General features: G+C 32.7%; 2 protein-coding genes across 2 annotated transcripts; one reads left to right on the forward strand and one right to left on the reverse strand.

Moving 5' to 3' along the window:
• The first annotated feature begins 2,377 nt into the window (after positions 1 to 2,377).
• LOC122594497 (calcium-dependent protein kinase 13) lies at positions 2,378 to 9,713 on the forward strand. The gene is made up of 7 exons (XM_043766945.1): positions 2,378 to 3,123; positions 4,423 to 4,566; positions 4,799 to 4,951; positions 6,321 to 6,436; positions 6,571 to 6,738; positions 8,776 to 9,006; positions 9,326 to 9,713. The coding sequence occupies exons 1-7, from the start codon at positions 2,505 to 2,507 to the stop codon at positions 9,476 to 9,478; spliced, it is 1,584 nt and encodes a 527-aa protein (XP_043622880.1). The 5' UTR covers positions 2,378 to 2,504; the 3' UTR covers positions 9,479 to 9,713.
• An 814-nt stretch (positions 9,714 to 10,527) lies between these two features.
• LOC122593516 (protein SRC2) lies at positions 10,528 to 11,551 on the reverse strand. The gene has a single exon (XM_043765935.1). It carries the CDS (start codon positions 11,515 to 11,517, stop codon positions 10,636 to 10,638), a length of 882 nt encoding a protein of 293 aa, XP_043621870.1. The 5' UTR covers positions 11,518 to 11,551; the 3' UTR covers positions 10,528 to 10,635.
• Positions 11,552 to 21,890: the final 10,339 nt, after the last annotated feature.

Raw genomic sequence — 21,890 nt, forward strand, 5'->3', positions numbered from 1 at the left:
GTTGCTTAGACACCTTCGCCTTCTTCTTCTCTTTATCAGGTTGCAACTCTGCAACATTTTCAAATGCAATAGACAGAGAACTAAAACTTAATACATAAACTAGTACCAAATATTATCAAATGCAATTTATTAGAGAACACTAAAATAGCAGATTTTTCGCTAAACAAGACAATATCAATGACGTAACCGAAACAACAACTACACATGAACAACCAGCATAATCTGATTAAAACTACGAGAAGCAAATTATTAGAGAACACTAAAATTGCAGATTTTTCGCTAAACAAAACAATATCAACGACGTAACCGAAACAAGAACTACACATGAACAACTAGATATTTGACTGTAAAATAACACACATTCATATCATATTGAATAAACAACCATACAAACATACTTGTAGCAAACAATCATACATGCTTAGATGTAAAAATTAAACAGTACATCTACAACAAAAATTTCTTTAATCTACAATTAACATTTACTAAATTTATGGAATAAACTAAAAACCCTAGAAATTAATAAAACACTAAAAATAAATAAAACACATAAATTAAGGATAAAAAGGAACAAAATGAAGAATATAATACACGTACCAGCCAACGCCTATGTAGAAATATTCGGAACTACTTGATTATCACTTGGAACGACAGATTTACGTTTTTTTTGATAACTAATCAGATTCTTCATTATTACCGGTGAAAACGCCATACTTAATCGCCGGAAAAAATGAGGGTTAGGAAAATCGCCGGCCGGTGAAGTGATAATCGTGGAGAGAGAAACCCTAGGATGTATGTGTGTGTGTTGATTTGGGGGAAACGAAAACGGGTTGGGTGAAATGAACGAGAGAGGGGGGGGGGCACGTGTTAATTTACGGATTTACACTTCCGTGTGTTTTTTACATTATGTGATTGAATTTAATCTGAGCCGTTGATTACATAAAATGAAGGATCAGGATGTGTCATTTAATTTCCAAGAAAAAAAAGAAGACTCAAATGAACAAAGTTCTGTTGGTAGATACTGTTTTTAAAAAATTAAAAAAAAATACTATGATACTATCATCTTGTATTCTTATTTGTAGTTTTAAACATTACTACAAACTTCGTTCAACATAAACAATACTAAACTATCTTTTTTGGTTTAGTTTAACATCTTAAATGATAAGGATTCATTTCTTTAGTCTATGGTTGGATTAGTGGTAATCATCCTTGTCTCTGAAGACAGAGGTTATGGGTTCGATCCTCATCCCATGCAAAGGTTGGAGGGCCTTTTTTACCATTTAGGTAAAAACTGGAAGCAGCCTCTCTACTTAGGTATAGGTAAGGTCTGCCTACATCTTATTAGGTAGAGGTAAGGTCTGCCTACATCTTAACCTTCCCCATACATCGTCGAGGTATTGGGCTCAAAACTCACGGAAGACGGCACTGAGCAGTTACTTATTTATTTTATTTTTTTCTTTAGTGTATAAATGAAAACCTTCCTAACAAAGACTTTCTTTATGTTCAATATTTTGTGTTATCTTAAACACGTGTTAGAATTTTTAATTACATATGAATTAAAATAATTCCACTATTCATGTAAAATCTCGTTATTGTGACAACTTGATAAAGCGTATGCTGTCATTTTCTTCTCGATAGTAACTTACCACATAGCCACCGATACAGTATGTCTCTAGACACAATTTTTTGACTTAAGATTTGTTGCATCATGAAAAACCAAATTCAACATTTAACATCTATTTGTATCTATCTCGATATATATATATATAGTTACATAACAACTCCTCTCAATGTGGAAAAAATCAACTTTTAGACATAAAACGTTATCATAGACATGATGTCGTTCAATAACCTATCAATTAAAAAAATTGTTATTGCTAAGAAATAAACGATAATGATACACCTCGTCACTCATATATTATTTAACTTGAGGTTGCAATACAAAAAAGTCAAAATTTGCTTTCGATTAATTCGGGTCAAGATCAGCTACTGACATTTGATTCGAGCCCAAGTATCAAAAACCAAGTTCGTAAAACCAACCTTGTACCATTTTATCTTTCATATTTGTTACTTAAAAAATAAACACAATATTATCAATTTTGTTGTAACTTAGTATTAATAGGGTCCATCAACTTAAAAAATGTAGGTTCAAATTTTGTTAAAAAAATTTGGAGTGTACATTAAGTGAACTTATATATATAGTAGTAAAATTAGATGTTTAATAAAAGAAGATCTATCTTAAATTCTCCATTAAAAAGGATTAAACATGACCACTTAAAAAAATCTAGGGACTCCACCCTTACAAAAAGTAAACAAAAACCTACAAAGCAAAACAACTAATCATCAACAAACAAACAAAACTCTTTCTCATAAAACACTTTACTCTTTTCTTTTTCACACAACTACTTCCTTTCCTTCATCCCCCTCTCTCTCTCTCTATCCAAAATCCAAATATACAAATTCCATTCCAAATGGTATAACCAAAAAAAAATTTAAAAAAAAAAATGGGAAATTGTTGCAGATCTCCAGCAGCCGTAGCAAGAGAAGATGTAAAGCCATCAAATGACCAAAATAACCGGAAAGATAAACCCACAAACGGTAAGAAAACCCCAGTTACTGTTTTACCTAATTTATCTAAAATCAATATTGAAGAGAAATATGCTTTAGATAGAGAACTGGGTCGTGGTGAATTCGGTGTAACTTATTTATGTATAGATCGAAATTCACGAGAACTTTTAGCTTGTAAATCGATATCGAAACGAAAGTTAAGAACAGCGGTAGATGTAGATGATGTTAGGAGAGAAGTTGAGATCATGAAACATTTGCCCGATAATTCGAGTATTGTTACGTTGAGGGAAGCGTGTGAGGACGAGAATGCGGTCCATTTGGTTATGGAGTTGTGTGAGGGTGGGGAACTGTTTGATCGGATTGTCGCCAGGGGACATTATACGGAACGGGCTGCCGCCGCGGTTACTAGGACTATTGTTGAGGTTGTTATGTTGTGTCATAGACATGGTGTTATTCATAGGGATTTGAAACCCGAGAATTTTTTGTTTGCGAATAAGAAGGAGAATTCGCCGCTTAAAGCTATTGATTTTGGCTTGTCTATTTTCTTCAAGCCAGGTGTGTCATTCTGTTTCTCTCTCTTTTTTTTTATATTTATGTATATATATCGATTACGGGTTTTAGTTGGGACTGCATTTGTATATAGATTGGCACATTAAATTTAATAATTAAGATTTATCGATATATCTGTCAAGACCTGACTTTGGAACTTATTATGTGTTTCTTGGTCTGATGATTTCTATATAAATGATTTGTTGAAAATAGTATCTTGAGAGATTACATACTCTTAGTCGTCCTGCCTTTGAAACCAATTTTTGATAACTAAACACCATCAAATTCCACCACGTGTAGATGTGTTCTGAATCACCACTGGTTACTAGGCATAGCAAAGCCTTGTGTGCTGTATATCTGTTTCTCACTTATCATTGTTTACTATAAAGTTTAAAGTAAGTTCTAACGATTTAAGTAAGTTGCCTATATAAAGACCTGGAAACTACGCTGTGTAGTTTAATTCCCACGCTTTCTTCCAAAGGTTAAACGCTACTCTACAGAGACATAAAGTTTTACTCTACTGGCACATATTTTTTCGGGAAAGGATCCCCTAAAGTTATCCCAGCTTGACTAGTTAAGTTGGGAAGATCTTGACCCTTGGAATAAAACCAGGGGTCCAGATTTAAATATAAGTTTTAAATCTTGACCCTTGATTTTCATCCAAGGGTCAAGATCTTCCCAACTTGACTAGTCAAGTTGGGATAACTTTAGGGAATCCCCTCCCTTTTCCTATTTTTTTCTTCGAATGGGCCGCTCTGACATGCATGCTCATTTTCAACTAATACACTCTTTATAATGACCGAATGTTGGGTTTGAAGCCATTACCTCTTTCCGTTGTACATGCCTTTTGTGAATCAGTTCCGCTGGATGCTGTAATCTTGTTAGAAGGTTTTCTCGAATTCTTGTTGTTTGTGTGTTAGGCCTTTCCTGTTTTGCTGTCAGCATTTTTGTTGTATATATGTTATGTTTCAGATTGAGCTATATTCAGCTTTAAGTAAGTTAAAGGACTGTGAATCCCCAAAACAACATGACAGTATGACACAAACCTGAATGATTGCATTTAGAATGACACATTAAACTATTTGTTCTTTGCTCACTTACAATGACCAGGATGTGTCCAAGGTCTCAGATATATCGTAATCTATAGTTACTTCTTGCTGGCATGTTCAAATATATTTTTTCTTCTAAAAATCATATGATACTAAATATGTAGTAAAATTTTCATTTTATTTACCAAAATAATGTACAATTTAGTTCTTATATCTATGAAAGAATATTCTGGTAACCAACTTATTTAATATGCAGGTGAGACATTCTCTGAAATTGTTGGAAGCCCATATTACATGGCTCCTGAGGTGCTTAAGCGTAATTACGGACCAGAGATCGATATATGGAGTGCGGGAGTAATTCTTTACATCTTATTATGTGGTGTACCACCATTTTGGGCTGGTAAATCTTTTTTTGTAGATAATACCTATAGTATTAGACTATGCACACTCGTTGAAGTGTTACTGTGTTAGTGTTATCTTGTTCTGGGGAGGGGGTGTTTGAAATCAGGGTTACCCTCACACTTCACTTTTTGTATATTTTTCTATTGTTGGGCTATTCGATTGTGTCCTTAAAATTCATTCATAGTGTAGAAGTTGAAATTCAATATGCTTAAAGCTAGTTTATGATGCAGAGTCAGAACAAGGGGTTGCACAAGCCATTCTTCGCGGGCAAATAGATTTCAAACGTGAACCATGGCCTAGTGTTTCTGAAGGTGCCAAGAGTCTTGTACGTCAAATGTTGGAGCCTGATCCGAAGATTCGGCTCACAGCTAAACAAGTGCTTGGTATGTTTATAGTTGAAGCATAACTAAAACCTAGTTTTTGCATTATACAAGTTTCTAAAAGTTAACATTGACTCTGCTTGAATGATTTTTTGCTTTAATAGTGTAATTCATAATGAAGAATAGTCAAAACTTGTTGGGCGAATTTGATTATGTGGAAACTGCATTTTACATTGTTCGTTCTATTTTTACAACTTAAAGCTACATGATAGAGTTTTTAGTAAATAAACTGTTTAGAAGAAGAGTATTGCATGTCCATGTGGATCCACTTTCTCCTGCTTATTTTCCTACTTAGCTAGTCAAATCTTGCATTTAAGACTATCATGTAACATCATGTTCTCATTTGGCTTTGAAAGATAGTTTACATTGGGTACAAATATTTGGACAAGAGATGAAGAGTGTGGTAGAAGATATATGGTGCTTATAGAAGCTCAATACTGAGAAACCAAATTTCTAGTAACTTGCTTCCATAATTTGATCATAGTTATTTCTGATGTTGATACATGAATATTGATTGTACCTGGTGATATGTATTAAGCCACCTATTGTGAACCATTACTCCTTGCAGACTACATTTTCAGCTGCTTTTGCCCTTACATTATCTTACTCTATTCCATGACTGTATGACACATTCATCATGGCTATGATTGTTTCAACTAGTGTGTAAAACACTTTTGGCTTTTTGTTAAAGCGGTGAATATTTTAAGTGTGACTGGTAGAAGTTCATTCTTGTTAAATACAATGACTCGCTTGACATTAGAAACTCTTATACTTTGCCTTAAATTTTAATACCAAAGACACAGCGTTTTACAGGTAGGTACTTTGTCAAAAATTGAAGCCATTTCTGTCCGCTAGAAGGTAGTTTCATATAGTACAGGATTATTAAAAATCCCAAAGGGTGTGAAATGCAACATCCTTTTTCGTCCCATCAATTGCAATACATAATTTATTTGTTTCACAAGAGATTTTCATTTTTTTTGGTGTTTGGAGTGTGTTACACTGCAATCATCCCTATTCTGAAAGTTCGTAAATCACCTGTTTGTAGCATACTCATCCATAGAAAATGTAGTAGTCAAATTAAGTCACATGATTTGCGTTGATGTAAATGTTCATGGCCATTTAGGGCTTATTGGGTAAAGGTCAACAACTTCTTGCAGACCATGAATATTCATGTACTTCTAAATGTTCCAATTACTTATTTGCTGGAGGAAGTAGTGTTCATAGGACATGGATGATGTTCCTGTTGAACAGATTCAGTTGTAATATTTGTTAAGTGACAACTAATAGATATGAAATTTGATCCTTACATACTGTATTAGACATGCATCTTTATTTTAGTTGTTGGCTAATGTATGACCCCCTATGCTTTCAGAACATCCTTGGATCCAAAATGCTAAGAAGGCTCCAAATGTTCCCCTTGGTGATGTTGTCAAGTCGAGGCTAAAACAGTTCTCATTAATGAATCGATTCAAGAGAAAAGCTCTAAGGGTTCGTCAGTTTCTCTTCCTTTGCTTCTTTACTTAACAAAATGCTGGATGTGGTAAAATGATGTCACTTCTGCAAATGCGTACATGTGAATGATCTTCACTGACTTATATTTGGAATCATTCTTACTTGTATAGGTTATTGCTGATTTCTTGTCCAATGAAGAAGTTGAAGACATCAAAGAAATGTTCAAAAAGATCGACATTGATGATGATGGCACTGTCACAGTTGAAGAATTAAAAATTGGATTGCAAAAGCTGAACACACACCTTGCGGAATCTGAAATACAGTCTTTTATTGAAGCTGTAAGTATGGCTTGTCCTCTCTAATTTTTGAGTCAGTTTGCACCAAAAGGTAGATGATTTTTATTTGATATTTTCCTTTTGAGGTACAAAGCTTTTGTTTTTCGTAGATAAAGTTATTCAGTTTTTTTTGGCTCCCAAGAGATGAATTTTTGATTGTGTCGGCTACTACCCATCACCACCGATGAAGCGGTGGTTCTGGGTGGTAACTTACTCAAAAGGTCAAATATCCCCTTTTTGATGCCAAAACCAAGTTGAAGCCTTTTAATTATTAAAAAAATCAAGTTTTGTACCTCAAATGGAAAATATTCCAAAAAGAACCTAGTACCTTATTATGCACATTATACAGAATTTTAGTTTAAAAGTTGGTATATCATTGCAGATGTTGTGTTCTCCATTTTCTGAAAGTATGCACATATGTTGCTGCTTATGGTCGTACATCACACTAAACTAGACCAGCCATAAAAAGTTATCTTAGAGTTTAAACTGTGCAGAAACTCAGTATCTTATAAGAAGTTTATGGGTCCATTTGGGTACAAGTTAAAGACAAATGCGTGGTGGGTAAAGTAATCAAATGAACATTTAGAGTGGTTTTCTACTTTTTATACTTGATACACGAAGTTGCCAAATAATAATCTTGATAACAGAAATGTCAATAATTTAGTTTGTTTTAAGGGATTAATCACTGGATGACCAACGTACTTTCTCTCTTGTACATGGCTGACCATTAAACCGGAATATTGATGTGTAAGTGTATCACCAACAAACTTTTCAAATTTGTACATGGTTGACCAAATGTTCGAGCCACATTCAAATCTGCTTCTCTCTCATCTCGAACATTTGGTCAACCATGTACAAATTTGTAAAGTTTGTTGGTGATACACATCAATATTCCAGTTTAAAATATGTTGGTCATCTAGTGATATATCCGTTGTTTTAATAACTAAGAACTTCTATATGTACCTTCATTTTCTTCGACATTTATACTTTGGTGGAAAAAGAGAATTAATGGGCCATCATGGATTCCCAGTCGAACCTGACCTACAACATGTTTGTTCTTTTTCCCACTGCCCCTATTTCATGCTATAAATCTGGAACTTTTGCCATGTAAAATTTGACAATATAATTGTTTTTGACTCGTAAATAAAGGATAGTAGTTATCTCTAAGATTTTTTGATGTGTTTTTATAGTTCAGGAAAACTGCAGTAACTAAACTATCCCTTTCAAAATTAAATCTTTGCACTTCTATCAAGTAAGGAACAAACAAATATGATTATTGGAGGGTCGAGCCGCGAGCGTTGGGGAGACCATTAAGGTTACTACATTTTTTAAATGAAAGGACAAGTTGAAGTGACAGGAACATATGTCACACTAAATGCAAGACAGAGATAACACACTTCTTAGTTCTTTCCCTCAAACTTTGTTAATACAATAAGCATTGTTGCACTGTGTCATTATCGCATTTTACGCTGATAATCTATCTCATAGCCTTCTGATCTGATTTATTTAGTTACTTAGATATTTGTGGTAGAATATAGTTCCATGATCATTTTTAATGCTTGAATTCGAGTAAAATTGTCAGGGATACTGTTTGCGTGTCAACCCACTCCGTACTTAGAATTTAGCCAATTCAACGTGAACCTATGTTGACCGAATACCCAATCACCCAACTTTACCACCTTTTACCTTAGAACTAAAATTTAAGCAAAGTTTTTAAAATTATGAGGTTGGACATCTAGGAAGCAGAAGTTCAGGGAGGGGCGTGACTCATGAATTTGGTGTATTTTGAATAGCAAGTCTCAGTACAATTCCTTTAGACCCCCCTTGTATTAGTCACCTGTGTATCTCCATTTTTATAGCGGATTAAGTTTTCTTCCATGCATTTTCATAACCCTGAAATTTCATATTTTTATTTTGCTAGCCTTTGGGTTGATGAAAGAAATCAAAGTGCATCTCATCTTAAACCTGTGGGTCTCAGACTGTTTATGGCAATGCTGTAGATTAATTACTCAATACGAAGATATTGTTTGTTGGTTACAGGTAGATATGAATGGAAAAGGCACACTTGACTATGGCGAATTTGTTGCTGTTTCGCTACATGTCAGGAAAATGGCGAATGATGAGCATCTACACAAGGCTTTCTCATACTTTGACAAAGATGGTAATGGCTATATAGAACCCAATGAGCTACGGGATACCTTAATGGAAGATGGAGACGATACTTCTGCAGATATTGCAAATGATATCTTCCAAGAAGTTGACATAGATAAGGTAACCCTGCCGTAAAAAAACATAGATGTAGCAGCTTGGACCCATTTAGTTATGAATGGGTCGATTTAGGTTTTTTCGTTACATGTCAAGTTGGTTATATGAAAAAGTTTTATGTAAAATGTAAACTAATCGAATGGTCCGAACACATGAGAAGTCATTTCAAAGTGTAATTATAATGCATAAACTTCCTATATCTTGTTATTCAGTATTTTTTCCATTATTGTTGAAATTGAATAGATTGGTAATAGTATTCTGCACACTTGTCACCTTTCTTTTGCCATCTTGTAACCTCACATTTAAATAATATTTGATGCTGCAGGATGGCAAAATCAGCTATGAGGAATTTGCTGCCATGATGAAAACAGGAACCGATTGGAGAAAGGCTTCTCGACATTATTCAAGAGGAAGGTTCAACAGCCTGAGTGTGAAATTAATGAAAGATGGTTCTCTAAACTTGGGGAGTACCGAGTAAGATTTATCAGAAAGATTTCGCTTGATTTCTGTTTTTTGTAATTATATTGCCGGGTTCTGTTTGATTAGGCGGCCTCCTTCCGCCACCATTGACCTACAATAGGATTGATGAGAGGTGAGTTCTTCCTATGTTATCTCTCCTTAAATGTTGTAAGTTTGTCCGAGTCCCTTCGTGTAGTTTGATTCTGGCCTATTTTACCGTTAAAGTGTTCTAGTGAAGCTTTATTTGTTTATTACATCTATCTGGTAGTATTTTCAATTTATTGTCAACAAAATAGCATTTTTATTTTCTGATGCAGTGTAGCTGGTTTTATTTAAGTATCTTAGGTCTAAAGTTACAAACTAAGCATACAGGTGACACATGTTCGTTGTATGTAAATGGTGAAATACTTTGTCAAAGTTGAGCTGTAGGAAACCTGTGAGCAATGGCTTTAAGTTTAGACAACTTCTATCCTGATGGATATATTTAGCTTTGAACATGCTAAATCTAGTTCGGATTGTCTGTAACCAAGGATCTAAAGTCTTCACCAAACTTGTAAATTTGGTTCCTGATATACAACACTGTTCGTCGGTTTTGCAATACCAGCACCACGTCAACACTACTAAATTAAAAAACGATCAGAATCATTCTTATCAACAATACCTTAGTGCTTAAATTTTCTTGTTAGTATCCTTTTTAATTATGTACACAGGATTCAGTATTCGTATTTTTACACTTATTTTTAAAAAATAAACCCAAAAATAAAGCAACACTGAGGGTGTGCGTAAGAATTCCAAACTCGTTGATCGTTCAGCGGTATAAGGACGCTGAGAACCGAGACAGTAAATTGACATACCGCTGCCAACAGTGTCTCTTTATGACAAACCGAGCAAGTGATTTGCTCTATTGAGAGCACTCTTAAGAATCAGCTAATCCAGTTGAACAATAATCAATGATCGTTAATAATAATATTTAATGGTTATCATTACAATGATTTCTAATTGTTAGAATCGTTTAAAATAATTATTTTAAGCACACCAAAACAAGATAATAAATTTGGAAGAGAGTAGTTTTTAAGTGATCATTTAAACACACCACATAACATATCTTTTTTGATAGAAATAAATTAATAAAAAGAGTATAAAGAAAACGACACAGGAAAACTAATAAGAATTGGCCTAGTAGTCATCATCGTCATAACCAAGATCTTCCTCAACCTTCTCGGCCGCATCATCGGCAATCTTGTCTTCCACATAATCAACTCCCTCCGCTATCGCTAACCCTCCCAATAACCCTGCAGCTGCACCAACCGCAAGCCCCGTCCCAATCCCATACTTGCTCTTTTTCTCTTCTTTATATTCTCCATAATTACCCGACTGTCTCCCATAATCAGGAGCCCCGTATGCCTGTGCATATTGAGGTGGTCCGCCATATGCGTGGCCATATTGAGATGGCCCCCCGTATGCCTGACCATATTGAGGTGGACCCCCATATGGTGGACCCCCGTATGGAGCTGCATACTGGTATCCAGAAGGGGGTGCAGCGTACGGGTAATTTGCTGTCCCACCATAAGGTGGTGGGACATCACGAAAGCCTGGTTGTCCTGTTGGGACACCATATGGGGGAGCATAATATGGATCAGGGGCTCGATATTGAGACTCTTTTATAGTAACTTTCATTTCTAATTTGCCATGCGGACGTCCTGATGGTCTCTTCAATTTTAAACTCTCGGCAAACACCTCACCAATCCCGGCTTTATCAACAATGTCCTTGACTTTAAGCTTACTTGATCCGATCAAGGGCTTTACGTCTTCAGCAGCATTAGCATGAACTACGTCAATATAGAGTGTCGAGTCTTCAATGGACTCGACAAGTGGGATGACAAGTTTTTCATCCCAAGTAGGCGACTCGTCGCCTTCTTCATCGACGTGTGTCGAGTATTTGTGTTTCGGGTCAACCCAAACGACAACATAAGGTTTGAGAGGGCCATGTCGCCAATTGATGTTTTTGAGGTTTTTGGCTGCGGAAATGGTGACTTCTAGTTCGTATCGACCAGCCATAATATTTATTGGTCTTGTGTTGAATGGTGTGATAGAAAGTGAATGGCATATATATAGCAAGTCGTTACGCGTGGAATATTAAAGAAGCATCTCGAGTAAATGGCATATTGGCATGCATAATGCCAATAGTGGGTATAATTGTTGTAAATTGCCTTTTCTGCCCATATAAGCAATTCAAGGTTCAATGACTTTTATTTCGTTTGATTAACAATCGGTCATTGTGCCGATTTGCAGTCAAAATGGTTACTGCGAGCTGAGGTATCCAGTAACTTTAATAATTTACTTGTGATGAAAAATTGAACCGAAGGTTTTTCTCTTAGCTATAACTGGTTTCCTCTTGTGGGTAGTTTTCGGATTCAACGATAATCGGGTGAGCCTGTGGTCCTGTAATAATTCAACGTGTTTTTTAAGAAAATTGGTCAATTTTATTACCTAGCTCTTCTAGTTTCTAATGGTGGAGTGAATTAGCTCTCCTAGTTTCTAGTGGGGGAGGTGGTAAATATCTATCTTTGGACTTGACTTTCGCTTCTGGCAATTAATTAATTGGTTTCGTTGAGCGTGGGTTAGTGGTCCTTGAATAACATGTTGTAACCTATTTTCATAAAAAAACTTTAAAGGTAGAATGCATTTATATTTTGACTAATAAAGAAACTATTTTTAAATTATAAGCAATAAAAGTAACATCGTTAATTTTTAACATTAGATTTTTGTTAAATGTCAACGTGACATGCCACATCATTAGAAAAAATCTACGTAACATTTATCTTAGTAATGCACACCCATTATATACACATAGCAATGCAAACCTCATTTCTATACCTATCATTGATCATCGATTTTTCTTGCACCATTTTTATACCTGTCATCGATTTATATTTATGTCACCGATAAATGATCTTCGATTGTTGGAGATAATGATGTTGTAGTATAAATTGTTTAGAATTATAGATTGACCCTTTGATGATGTGGCCATTTTTTTTTTAATCTGGAATGTCATGTTGACACTTAACGAATGTTTAACATTAAAAACTAATGTGTTACTTTAATGTTTACAGTTTGAAAACATAGTGCCTTTAATAACAAGCTATTTTTTCTACAACATATTTACATTTTATTAAACTAACTTTAATTATGCATATAAAATAATGATTAAATGTAATATAAATTTATACAGTTTTATGTTATATCTAGATTTGATTGAAAGAAAAGTTTTTTATTTTTTTTCTTTTGAAAGTGCACTAAATTTTGAGAGTTTTTAAAACTAAAATTTTTATGCGTTATCTAAAATATCTACATAAAAAAAATACTTATATAAATAAAATGTAGAGTTGTATTCATGAGAATCTTTAAAAAGTGGTGAACTCCAAGGGCTACATCTCAGCCCTTGGATCAACTATTATATATGATCAAAATTAATATGAAAAAATACATAAGAAAGGGTATTCTAGTAAATTTGCACATAAAAAGAAACCACTCCTTCCTCTCACTCTTCGTCTTCTCAGATCCAAAACACACACATTCACACACACAGTGAAACACACATCAATTCTCCCCTCTCTCTCTCTCTCCCTCTCTCTCTCTCTCTCCTTCGCGTCCCGCGACCACCACCACCACCTTCAATGGCACAACCATATTGCCTTTGTCTTCGTCATCATCTCCATCATTCATCATCAATAGATTTTGAAGATGTTAATAACAATGAAAGATGTATTGAATACGAATATTACGACTTTTTGTTATGTAAATTCGAATTTTCTCAGGTGATAATCAAATGTAATTTGATAATATGTGATTAGATCTATTCTAACATTTGAACTTGTTAAACTTTATTAGTTATTCAATTTGAACTTGTTAAACTTTATTAGTTATTCAATTAACTTTGTTGTTTGGTATAATATTGCCTACAAGGTGTTTGATAAAATGTCTAAACCAAAGTTTGTTATATATGATTTAATATCAAATCACATCTGATTGAGTATTGCATATAAGGTGTTTGATGAAATGTCTAAACCAAAGTTTGATAACCTTTATGATTCTGAATCAAATTTGATTGTGTATAGGTTTATTGATATAAAACCCATTTGTTTGTAACTGTATGTGTAAAATCACATCTGATTGAGGTTATAGAGATTTCTGTTTTTGTAACTGTATGTGTAAAATCATATTTGATTTTGTATATAGATTCTATAGATTTGTGCTTTGTAACTTTGTTTTGTACAATCAAATTTGATTTTGTATTGAGGTTTTAGTTACTTGTGTTCTTATGCCTAGAATCATATTTGATTTTACTCTTACGGTGTGAAAATCCTATATATAATGAACTATTCAAAATCAAAAATGATTTTACGCATACATTGTGAAAAACCTATTCAAAATTAACTATTCAAAATCAAAAATGATTTTACGCATACATTGTGAAAAACCTATTCAAAATTAACTATTCAAAATCAAAAATGATTTTACGCATATATTGGAGAAAACCTATACAAAATTATATATGATTTTTTATAACACATTGAGAAAAAACCAAATGAGTTCCATACAAAGAAAACCATTTAAAATCAAAAATGAATTTATCCATATAGTGTCAAAACCCTATACAAAATCATATATGACTTTATTCATACATCTAGACAAAAAAAGTAAGTTCGGTATCATTAAACATATTAAAAATCATATATGATTTTGTATATGCTTTCGTACAAATAAACTTATTGAAAATCAAAATCGATTTTAAGCACACTATGAAAAATTTATTCAAAATCATATACGATTCTACGTATAAATTTGAGACAAGGCAAATGATCGAGTTCTATACAAATAAACCTATTTAAAATCAATTTTGAGTTTACGCATACAGTGTGAAAAATTATACAAAATCATATATGATTTTACGCATACATTGTCAAGAAAATATACAAAATCATATATGATTTTGTGTAGCATATTGAGTCAAACCAAATGGCTTCCTTAAAAAAAAGTTTATTCAAAATCATTTTTGATTTTACTCATAAAGTCTGAAACCTATTCAAAATCAAAAATGATTTTACGTATACATTGGGGAAAAGCTATACAAAGCACGTTGAGACAAAACAAATTGAGTTACATACCAAGAAACTCATTTAAAATTAAAAATTGATTTTAAGCATACAGTGTGAAATACCCATACGAAATCATATTTGATTTTATTCATACATCTTGACAAAAGAAATGAGTTCGGTATCATTAAACCTATTCAAAATCAAATTTGATGGAATTTCATTTGTTTGTGTAGATATATGGAAATTCACTAAACCTATTCAAAATCAAATCCGAGGGGAAAGTGTGATCACGAGCGCCTTCGGCCTCGTACTTTAGTTTAGGGTTTGAAGTCGTAGGGTTAGCCGTTTAAACCATAAACCAAAGCTTAATTTCTAATCAAAAATGATTTTACATGTATAATGTTTATCTATGTAAAATCATTTTTGATTTTATGTATACATTTTAGAAAAGTTGCATTCTAAAACCCTAAATACTAAAGCCTACAGTGGGGGAACGGATATATACAGTACGCTTAAGGGTTTAGGGTTTGAAGTTGTAGGGTTAGCCGTTAGGATACAACTTCAAACCCTAAACCCTAAGCTACCATGTAAAAACCTGGGAAAATCTATGCAAAATCATTTTTGATTTTATGCTTACATTTTAGAAAAGTTGCATTCTAAAACCCTAAATGCTAAAGCCTACAGTTGGGGGACGGATGTATACGGTACGTTTAGGGTTTAGGGTTTCAATCCTACAACTTCAAACCCTAAACCCCAAGCCACCATGTAAAAACCCGGGAAAATCTAAACCATAAAATCTAAACCCTAAAATGCTAAAGCCTACAGTGGGGGAATGGATGTATATGGTACGTTTAAGGGTTTAGGGTTTGAGGCTAACCCTACGACTTCAAACCCTAAACCCTAAGCTACCATGTAAAAACCCCGAAAAATCTATGCAAAATCATTTTTGATTTTAAATGTTTTCTTTGTATGAAACTCATTTGCTTTTGTCTCAATGTGTTATAAAAAATCATATATGATTTTATATAGGTTTTCCTCAATGTATGCGTAAAATCATTTTTGATTTTGAATAGTTGATTTTGAATAGGTTTTTCACAATATATGCGTAAAATAATTTTTAATTTTGAATAGTTCATTATATATAGGATTTTCACACTGTAAGAGTAAAATCAAATATGATTATAGGTATAAGAACACAAGTAACTAAAACCTCAATATAAAATCAAATTTGATTGTACAAAACAAAGTTACAAAAAACAAATTTATAGAATCTATATACAAATCAAATATGATTTTACACATACAGTTTGAAAAACAGAAATCTCTATAATCTATATACATAATCAAATATGATGATGTACATAAAAGTAAACAATAACAGATAACAAATCGAATTTGATGTAACTCATATATTTTCACAAAACAAATGGAGTTTATATCCACAAACCTATACACCAAAAAATTAATTCAGAATCATAAAGTTGATTAAATCGTATTATCAAACATTGATTTAGACATTTCATCAAACACCTTATGCAATTCTCAATCAAATGTGATTTGATATTAAATCATGTATGATTTTGAATAGGCTTATAGATATCGAACTCACTTTTTTTTTTCTAGATGTAAGAATAAAATCATATATGATTTTGTATAGCTTTTTCACACTATATTCTTAAAATCATTTTTTGATTTTAAATGGTTTTCTTTCATTTGGTTTTGTCTCAATGTGCTATAAAAAATCATATATGATTTTGTATAGCTTTTTCCCAATGTATGCGTAAAATCATTTTTGATTTTGAATAGTTGATTTTGAATAGGTTTTCATACTTTATGAGTAAAATCGAAAATGATTTTGAATAAATTTTTTTATATGGAAGCCATTTGTTTTGACTCAATGTGCTACACAAAATCATAAATGATTTTGCACATAATCAAATATGATTTTTTATAGGTTTTTGAAACCGTATGGGTAAAATCAAATTTGATTTTGTGTAGGTTTCTTGGTATGAAACTCATTTGTTTTGTCAAAATGTATGCATAAAATCAAATTTGATTTTGTATAGCTTTTTACACTGTATGCCTAAAATCATTATTGATTTTTACTCATTTGTTTTATCTCAATGTGTATCATTATTGATTTTTACTCATTGTTTTGTCTCAATGTGTGCACAAAATTAAATTTGATTTTGTATAAGTTTGACACCATATGCATAAAATCAAATTTGATTTTGAATAGTTTTTTGATATAGAACTCATTTGTTTTGTTTAAATTCTTTATACATAATCAACTTTGATTATATACATAAAGTTGTAAAAACTGAAATCACTAAAAATATCAACACATAAATACATAATCAAATTTGATTGTAGGCATATAATCACAAACACACAAGTAACTATAAACTCAATACAAAATCAAATCTGATTGTACAAACAAAGTTACTAAATCAAAATCTCTAAAATCTTTATACATAATCAAATTTGATTCTAGACATTAAGTTGCAAAAATAGAAATCACTAAAATATCAACACATAATCAAATTTGATTATAAACACATAGTCACAAACACACAGGTAACTAAAACCTCAATACATAATCAAATTTGATTGCACATACAAAGTTACAAAACATAAATTTAACAAATTCAAAATTTAGAATAATGTACAATCAAGTATGATTGGCTGTACAATCAGTATATACGTATATAATCAAATTTGATTTAGTACATACATTTTGGTTTAGACATTTCATCAAACACTTTGTGGGAAAAACTCATTATAAAAATTTTAAACAACAACAACCAAAGATACAACTTCTTATCATATAAAAAATAAAAATAAGAGAAAAAAAAACTACAAATCATGGATAAAAATGGTTTGTTTATTCATTTCTTAAATAAAAAACATAAACTACATAAAATATCACTCTAATAACATCTTAAACATCATCTTCCACTTGTTGTTGTTATTGTTGCTAGTGTTTAATATAAAGATCCAGATTGTGGTGGTGGTGGCGGCGGTCGGATATGGTGGTGGTGGTGGTGGTCACCGTCCAAGGAGGAGAAGAGAGGGAGAGAGTGTGTGTTTGTTTGTGTGTGTGTGTTTCTATCAGGAGGAGGAAAGGGGAAAAAAATTTTGTTAAACAAATTAACATATATGCCCCTCCATGTTTTTTTTTAATTAAGGCATAAGTTTCAATCCTGCCCATTGATTGAGATGATCAAATGGCTAGGATTTGGTCCTTTGGATTCATGAAAAATTAAGGATTTAAATTAACAATTACCACAAAATGTAATTATAATCTCTCATTGTTTCTATTTTAATTTAGGGTGAACATCATATATACCCTTGTTAAACACCAAAATCTCATATTTACCCAACTCATATTCATAATATCATATGTACCCACTTTAAACCCAAAACACATCATATATATCCAAATGATAATTTCAAAACTTAATATTAATATTAATATATATTATATAAATCATAATAATAATTAACGCAAACTGAGTTGATGATTATATACTTGTCATTCTATGATCTGATATGTAATTTGTTTAAAAAGGTTCTCAAATTATAATACGCAAACCGAGTAAACAAATCTACTTGTATTATCTTTAAATAACATAACAAGATGAATTGTCCAAAACAAAGCTGTATTTTTAGTTTACTGAGCTTAACGAATTGAAACTGAGGCATAGAATTTGCTTTTGTAATGATTTTTGAAAGGCTATGATGTATGTGATTACTCATATTTGAATACAATGTTCATTACTCACCATATTTCTAGCTATTTCGTTGAGAGAATAACTTACACAAAAATAATGTTAATTTTCTTTCTGTAGTTGTAGGTTGAGCCAATTTGTAACTATATACCGATGATGAAGAAAAGTAAACACGTAATTTAGGGGTTTTTGTGTAGAAGAAGGATATAATAGTCAATAACAAAATTGTAACACCCCACCGTTGGCGGAAACATGAAGTGACATGAAAAGTATAGCACGACATGGAATTACATAGATACTGCTAAATGATATAGAATATAATAAATATATTCCCAAAATTATGAGTTCAAAGTCATAACAGTGCTAAAATAGCTTATTACAACCAAGTCCATAAAAAAATAAGCCAAGGCATGTAGCCTTAAAATCTGACAATAAATAAAGGAGCACTAATCTCCGAAGTCCAAGTCTAGCATAGCAGTCTTTATCCCTGATTAGTCTGAGTACCTAAAAAGTATACTAAAATGTGTCAACACAAAGGTTGGTGAGTTCGTAGGTTTTATGTCAAAAGTCTAGTCAAAGAAATAAGTCTTTTGTCGATTCTTTTAAGTCTAAACAAGTAATAGTTCAATATATAACGAGCAGAGTTACGCCATAATAAGTCCAAATGTCTCAATGTCTCAAAGTCCGGCCTTACGGTACCTGCCTTAGTCCAAAGTCTCAAAGTCTCAAGTCTCCAATACATACAAAAGCACGTCAATTAAGCACGTCATTAAGCACAACAACAAACACATAATCACATACATACAACAAGACAGAAACACGTCGAATGACATCAGTAACTTTATACGCACAGGCTCAATACCGAACATAATCAGAAATTGACAAAACTGTTTAAAAAGAACAAGTATACTTTTCACCCCAAAACATGTAAAAAGAGGGGCTACGAAACTCACCTGAAAGCAGCACAAGCACAAATACCGTAGATGAACGAACAAGAACGCGAACAGTCAAGTACACCTGAAATAAGCCCACTATCTGTCCAAAAGTCCTACATTGTCCACAAGTCACCCAGTAAGTACTTAGTTAATTGTACACGTCTATGTCTTATAGTAGTGTCTTAGGAAATGCCATTATGTCTTTTCCAATGTCTCTCTCTCTCTCTATATATATATATATATAAATAGCCCTTTGTCCTTATAAGTTGTCCAAATAAATAGTTCGTTTAATAATGTCACATTTCATTGTTTATATCCTGTCAAGTCTTCGTAACAACGTCATTATAAAATATATTAAGTCTGGAAGGTCATATAATTTGTACATCGTCTTTACAAAGTCTTTTATTCTTTGCATTTATATATAGTCATTATAAAGTATATGAAGTCCGATAAGTCATTAACTATTGTTATATAAATGTATAATTTATATAATCTTTACAAAGTCTTATATTTAGTTATATGTCCATATTAGATTAATCGTTATATATATACATATGTCCATGTCAATTTAATTCTTGTATATATATATATATGTACATAATAACTCCGAAATTATGATTGTTTGAAATGAATTATAAACATGGCCTAATTAACATGATTCCAAATCTGAATTTTGACCAAGAATGTTTAATTTTGACTTTGACCAAAACCCTAATTTTGACTTTGCCAATCCTTAATCAATTTTGACCCAAAGAACCCAATTTACCCAAACCCTAATTTCACCAAAATGACCAATTTAGACACAATGGAAATCTGCCCTTTGACCAAGGTTTGACCTGCGTTGACCAATAGTTTGACCAAACCGAAAATCAAGATTCCGGGTAGATCCGGTTACAAGGATGAACTACAACCGATTTCAAGAACAAAAATTGCTAGAACAACCTGAATCTATAATAGATCTAGTCAAGAACAACCCGAATACAAATCGAAAACCACATATAAACTCGGTTTTATCAATTTTTCGATTTACATACATGTTCTAAATGACCGAAAATACAAAACACACATTAAATCTAGACAAGAACATGGATTTCAGATTCAAAGTATTCGGATCTAAAAGTTTTCGGATCATAGTTTCCGGATTTCAAAAGATTTCGAGCTTAACAACTCGGATATACAAAGATTTCGGTACAATCTTCATGGATTTCAAGGGTTCTCGGTTCAAGATTCGAACTTAGCAAGATTTCGGATATCATAAACACATAAACACTTTTAAACCGAAAACATAAGTTCTTGTCAAGAAAGATTCTGGATTTCCAAGAGTTTCGGATCTATATATATATATATATAAATGCACATAACCGAAAATATATATAAAATGTGTAAAGATCTCGGTTTTGAGATGAGGAAGAAGAGGAAAAACCAAATTATATGTATATTTTTGTAAAAATCTCGAATTTATATATATACATATATTTTCGAAACCAATCTATACATATATTTATTTGCAAATCTCATGAAGAATATATTTATATATATATATATATAATTCATGTATGTTTAGGCTCATGTATGTGTAGAAACCAATTTTTAATGTTGAACAAACATAGATCCAATCAAAACTTACCAAGATCTATAAGAAAATGAAGAAAATGATGATTATTGATGGTGGTTTGTGGTGCAACTGTGGTGGCTGCCGAAAATAGGGAGGAGGGGGAGGGGGCGGCTAGAGAAGAGAGGGAGAAGAGAGGTGTGTGTATGTGAAGTGAAATGAGAAAATGGGAGGCTAGGGTTTGGAATTTTAGGGTTTTGTTGGTTCATACTCCCCCCTTGACCGAGTTTGACTATCTTTGACCTCCTTAAATCTCATTTGACTCGACAATTTAAGAACACTCGTGGCTCATAAATTTATTTTGTCGACATAGTTGAATGTAACTTTTCAATAGCTTTCCAACAGTTATAAACATGTGTATATTTGTCTATTAAATCTTTAGTTGATTTAATTTTAAGTATTTTACTTAATTTGGCATTTCCACAAGACAACTAGTATTTCTCATGTTCTCGGGTCCACGTACAATTTTTCTAAACTCTAAATGCTTATAGAGCCCAAGTAGAACATAAATCCATTTATTCCATTAATAAAGTCTTAAAGTCCAACGACGTACATAAACAAAACGAACTAAAAGTGACCGGAAAGTGTTTCAGAAAGTACGCTCAGATGACGGTTGTCACAGCATTACCCCGTTAAAAGAATTTCGTCCCGAAATTCAACTCGAACTAGTCCCCTTAAACAATTGGGGGTATTTTGTCTTGAAATGATCTTCCCGTTCCCAAGTATACTCAGGCCCTCGCTTTGAATTCCATCGAACTTTGACAAGTGTATACTTGGTTTTCTTTAGTTTCCGCACCTTGCGGTCGACAATCTCTAAAGACTCTTCAACAAAATTCAACTTAACGTCAATCCAGATTTCGTCCATAGGCACATGACGATCTTCTTCAGCTAGACATTTTCGAAGATGCGACACATGAAATACGTCGTGAACTCCCTTAAGCTCTTCCAAAAGTCTCAATCGATAAGCTACTTCGCCAAATCTTTCTAGTATCTCAAAAGGTCCAATAAATCTAGGTCCAAGTTTTCCATTCTTGACAAATCTAACCACTCCTTT

The sequence above is a fragment of the Erigeron canadensis genome, chromosome 3, assembly GCF_010389155.1.
Source record: "Erigeron canadensis isolate Cc75 chromosome 3, C_canadensis_v1, whole genome shotgun sequence".
Taxonomy (NCBI): domain Eukaryota; kingdom Viridiplantae; phylum Streptophyta; class Magnoliopsida; order Asterales; family Asteraceae; genus Erigeron; species Erigeron canadensis.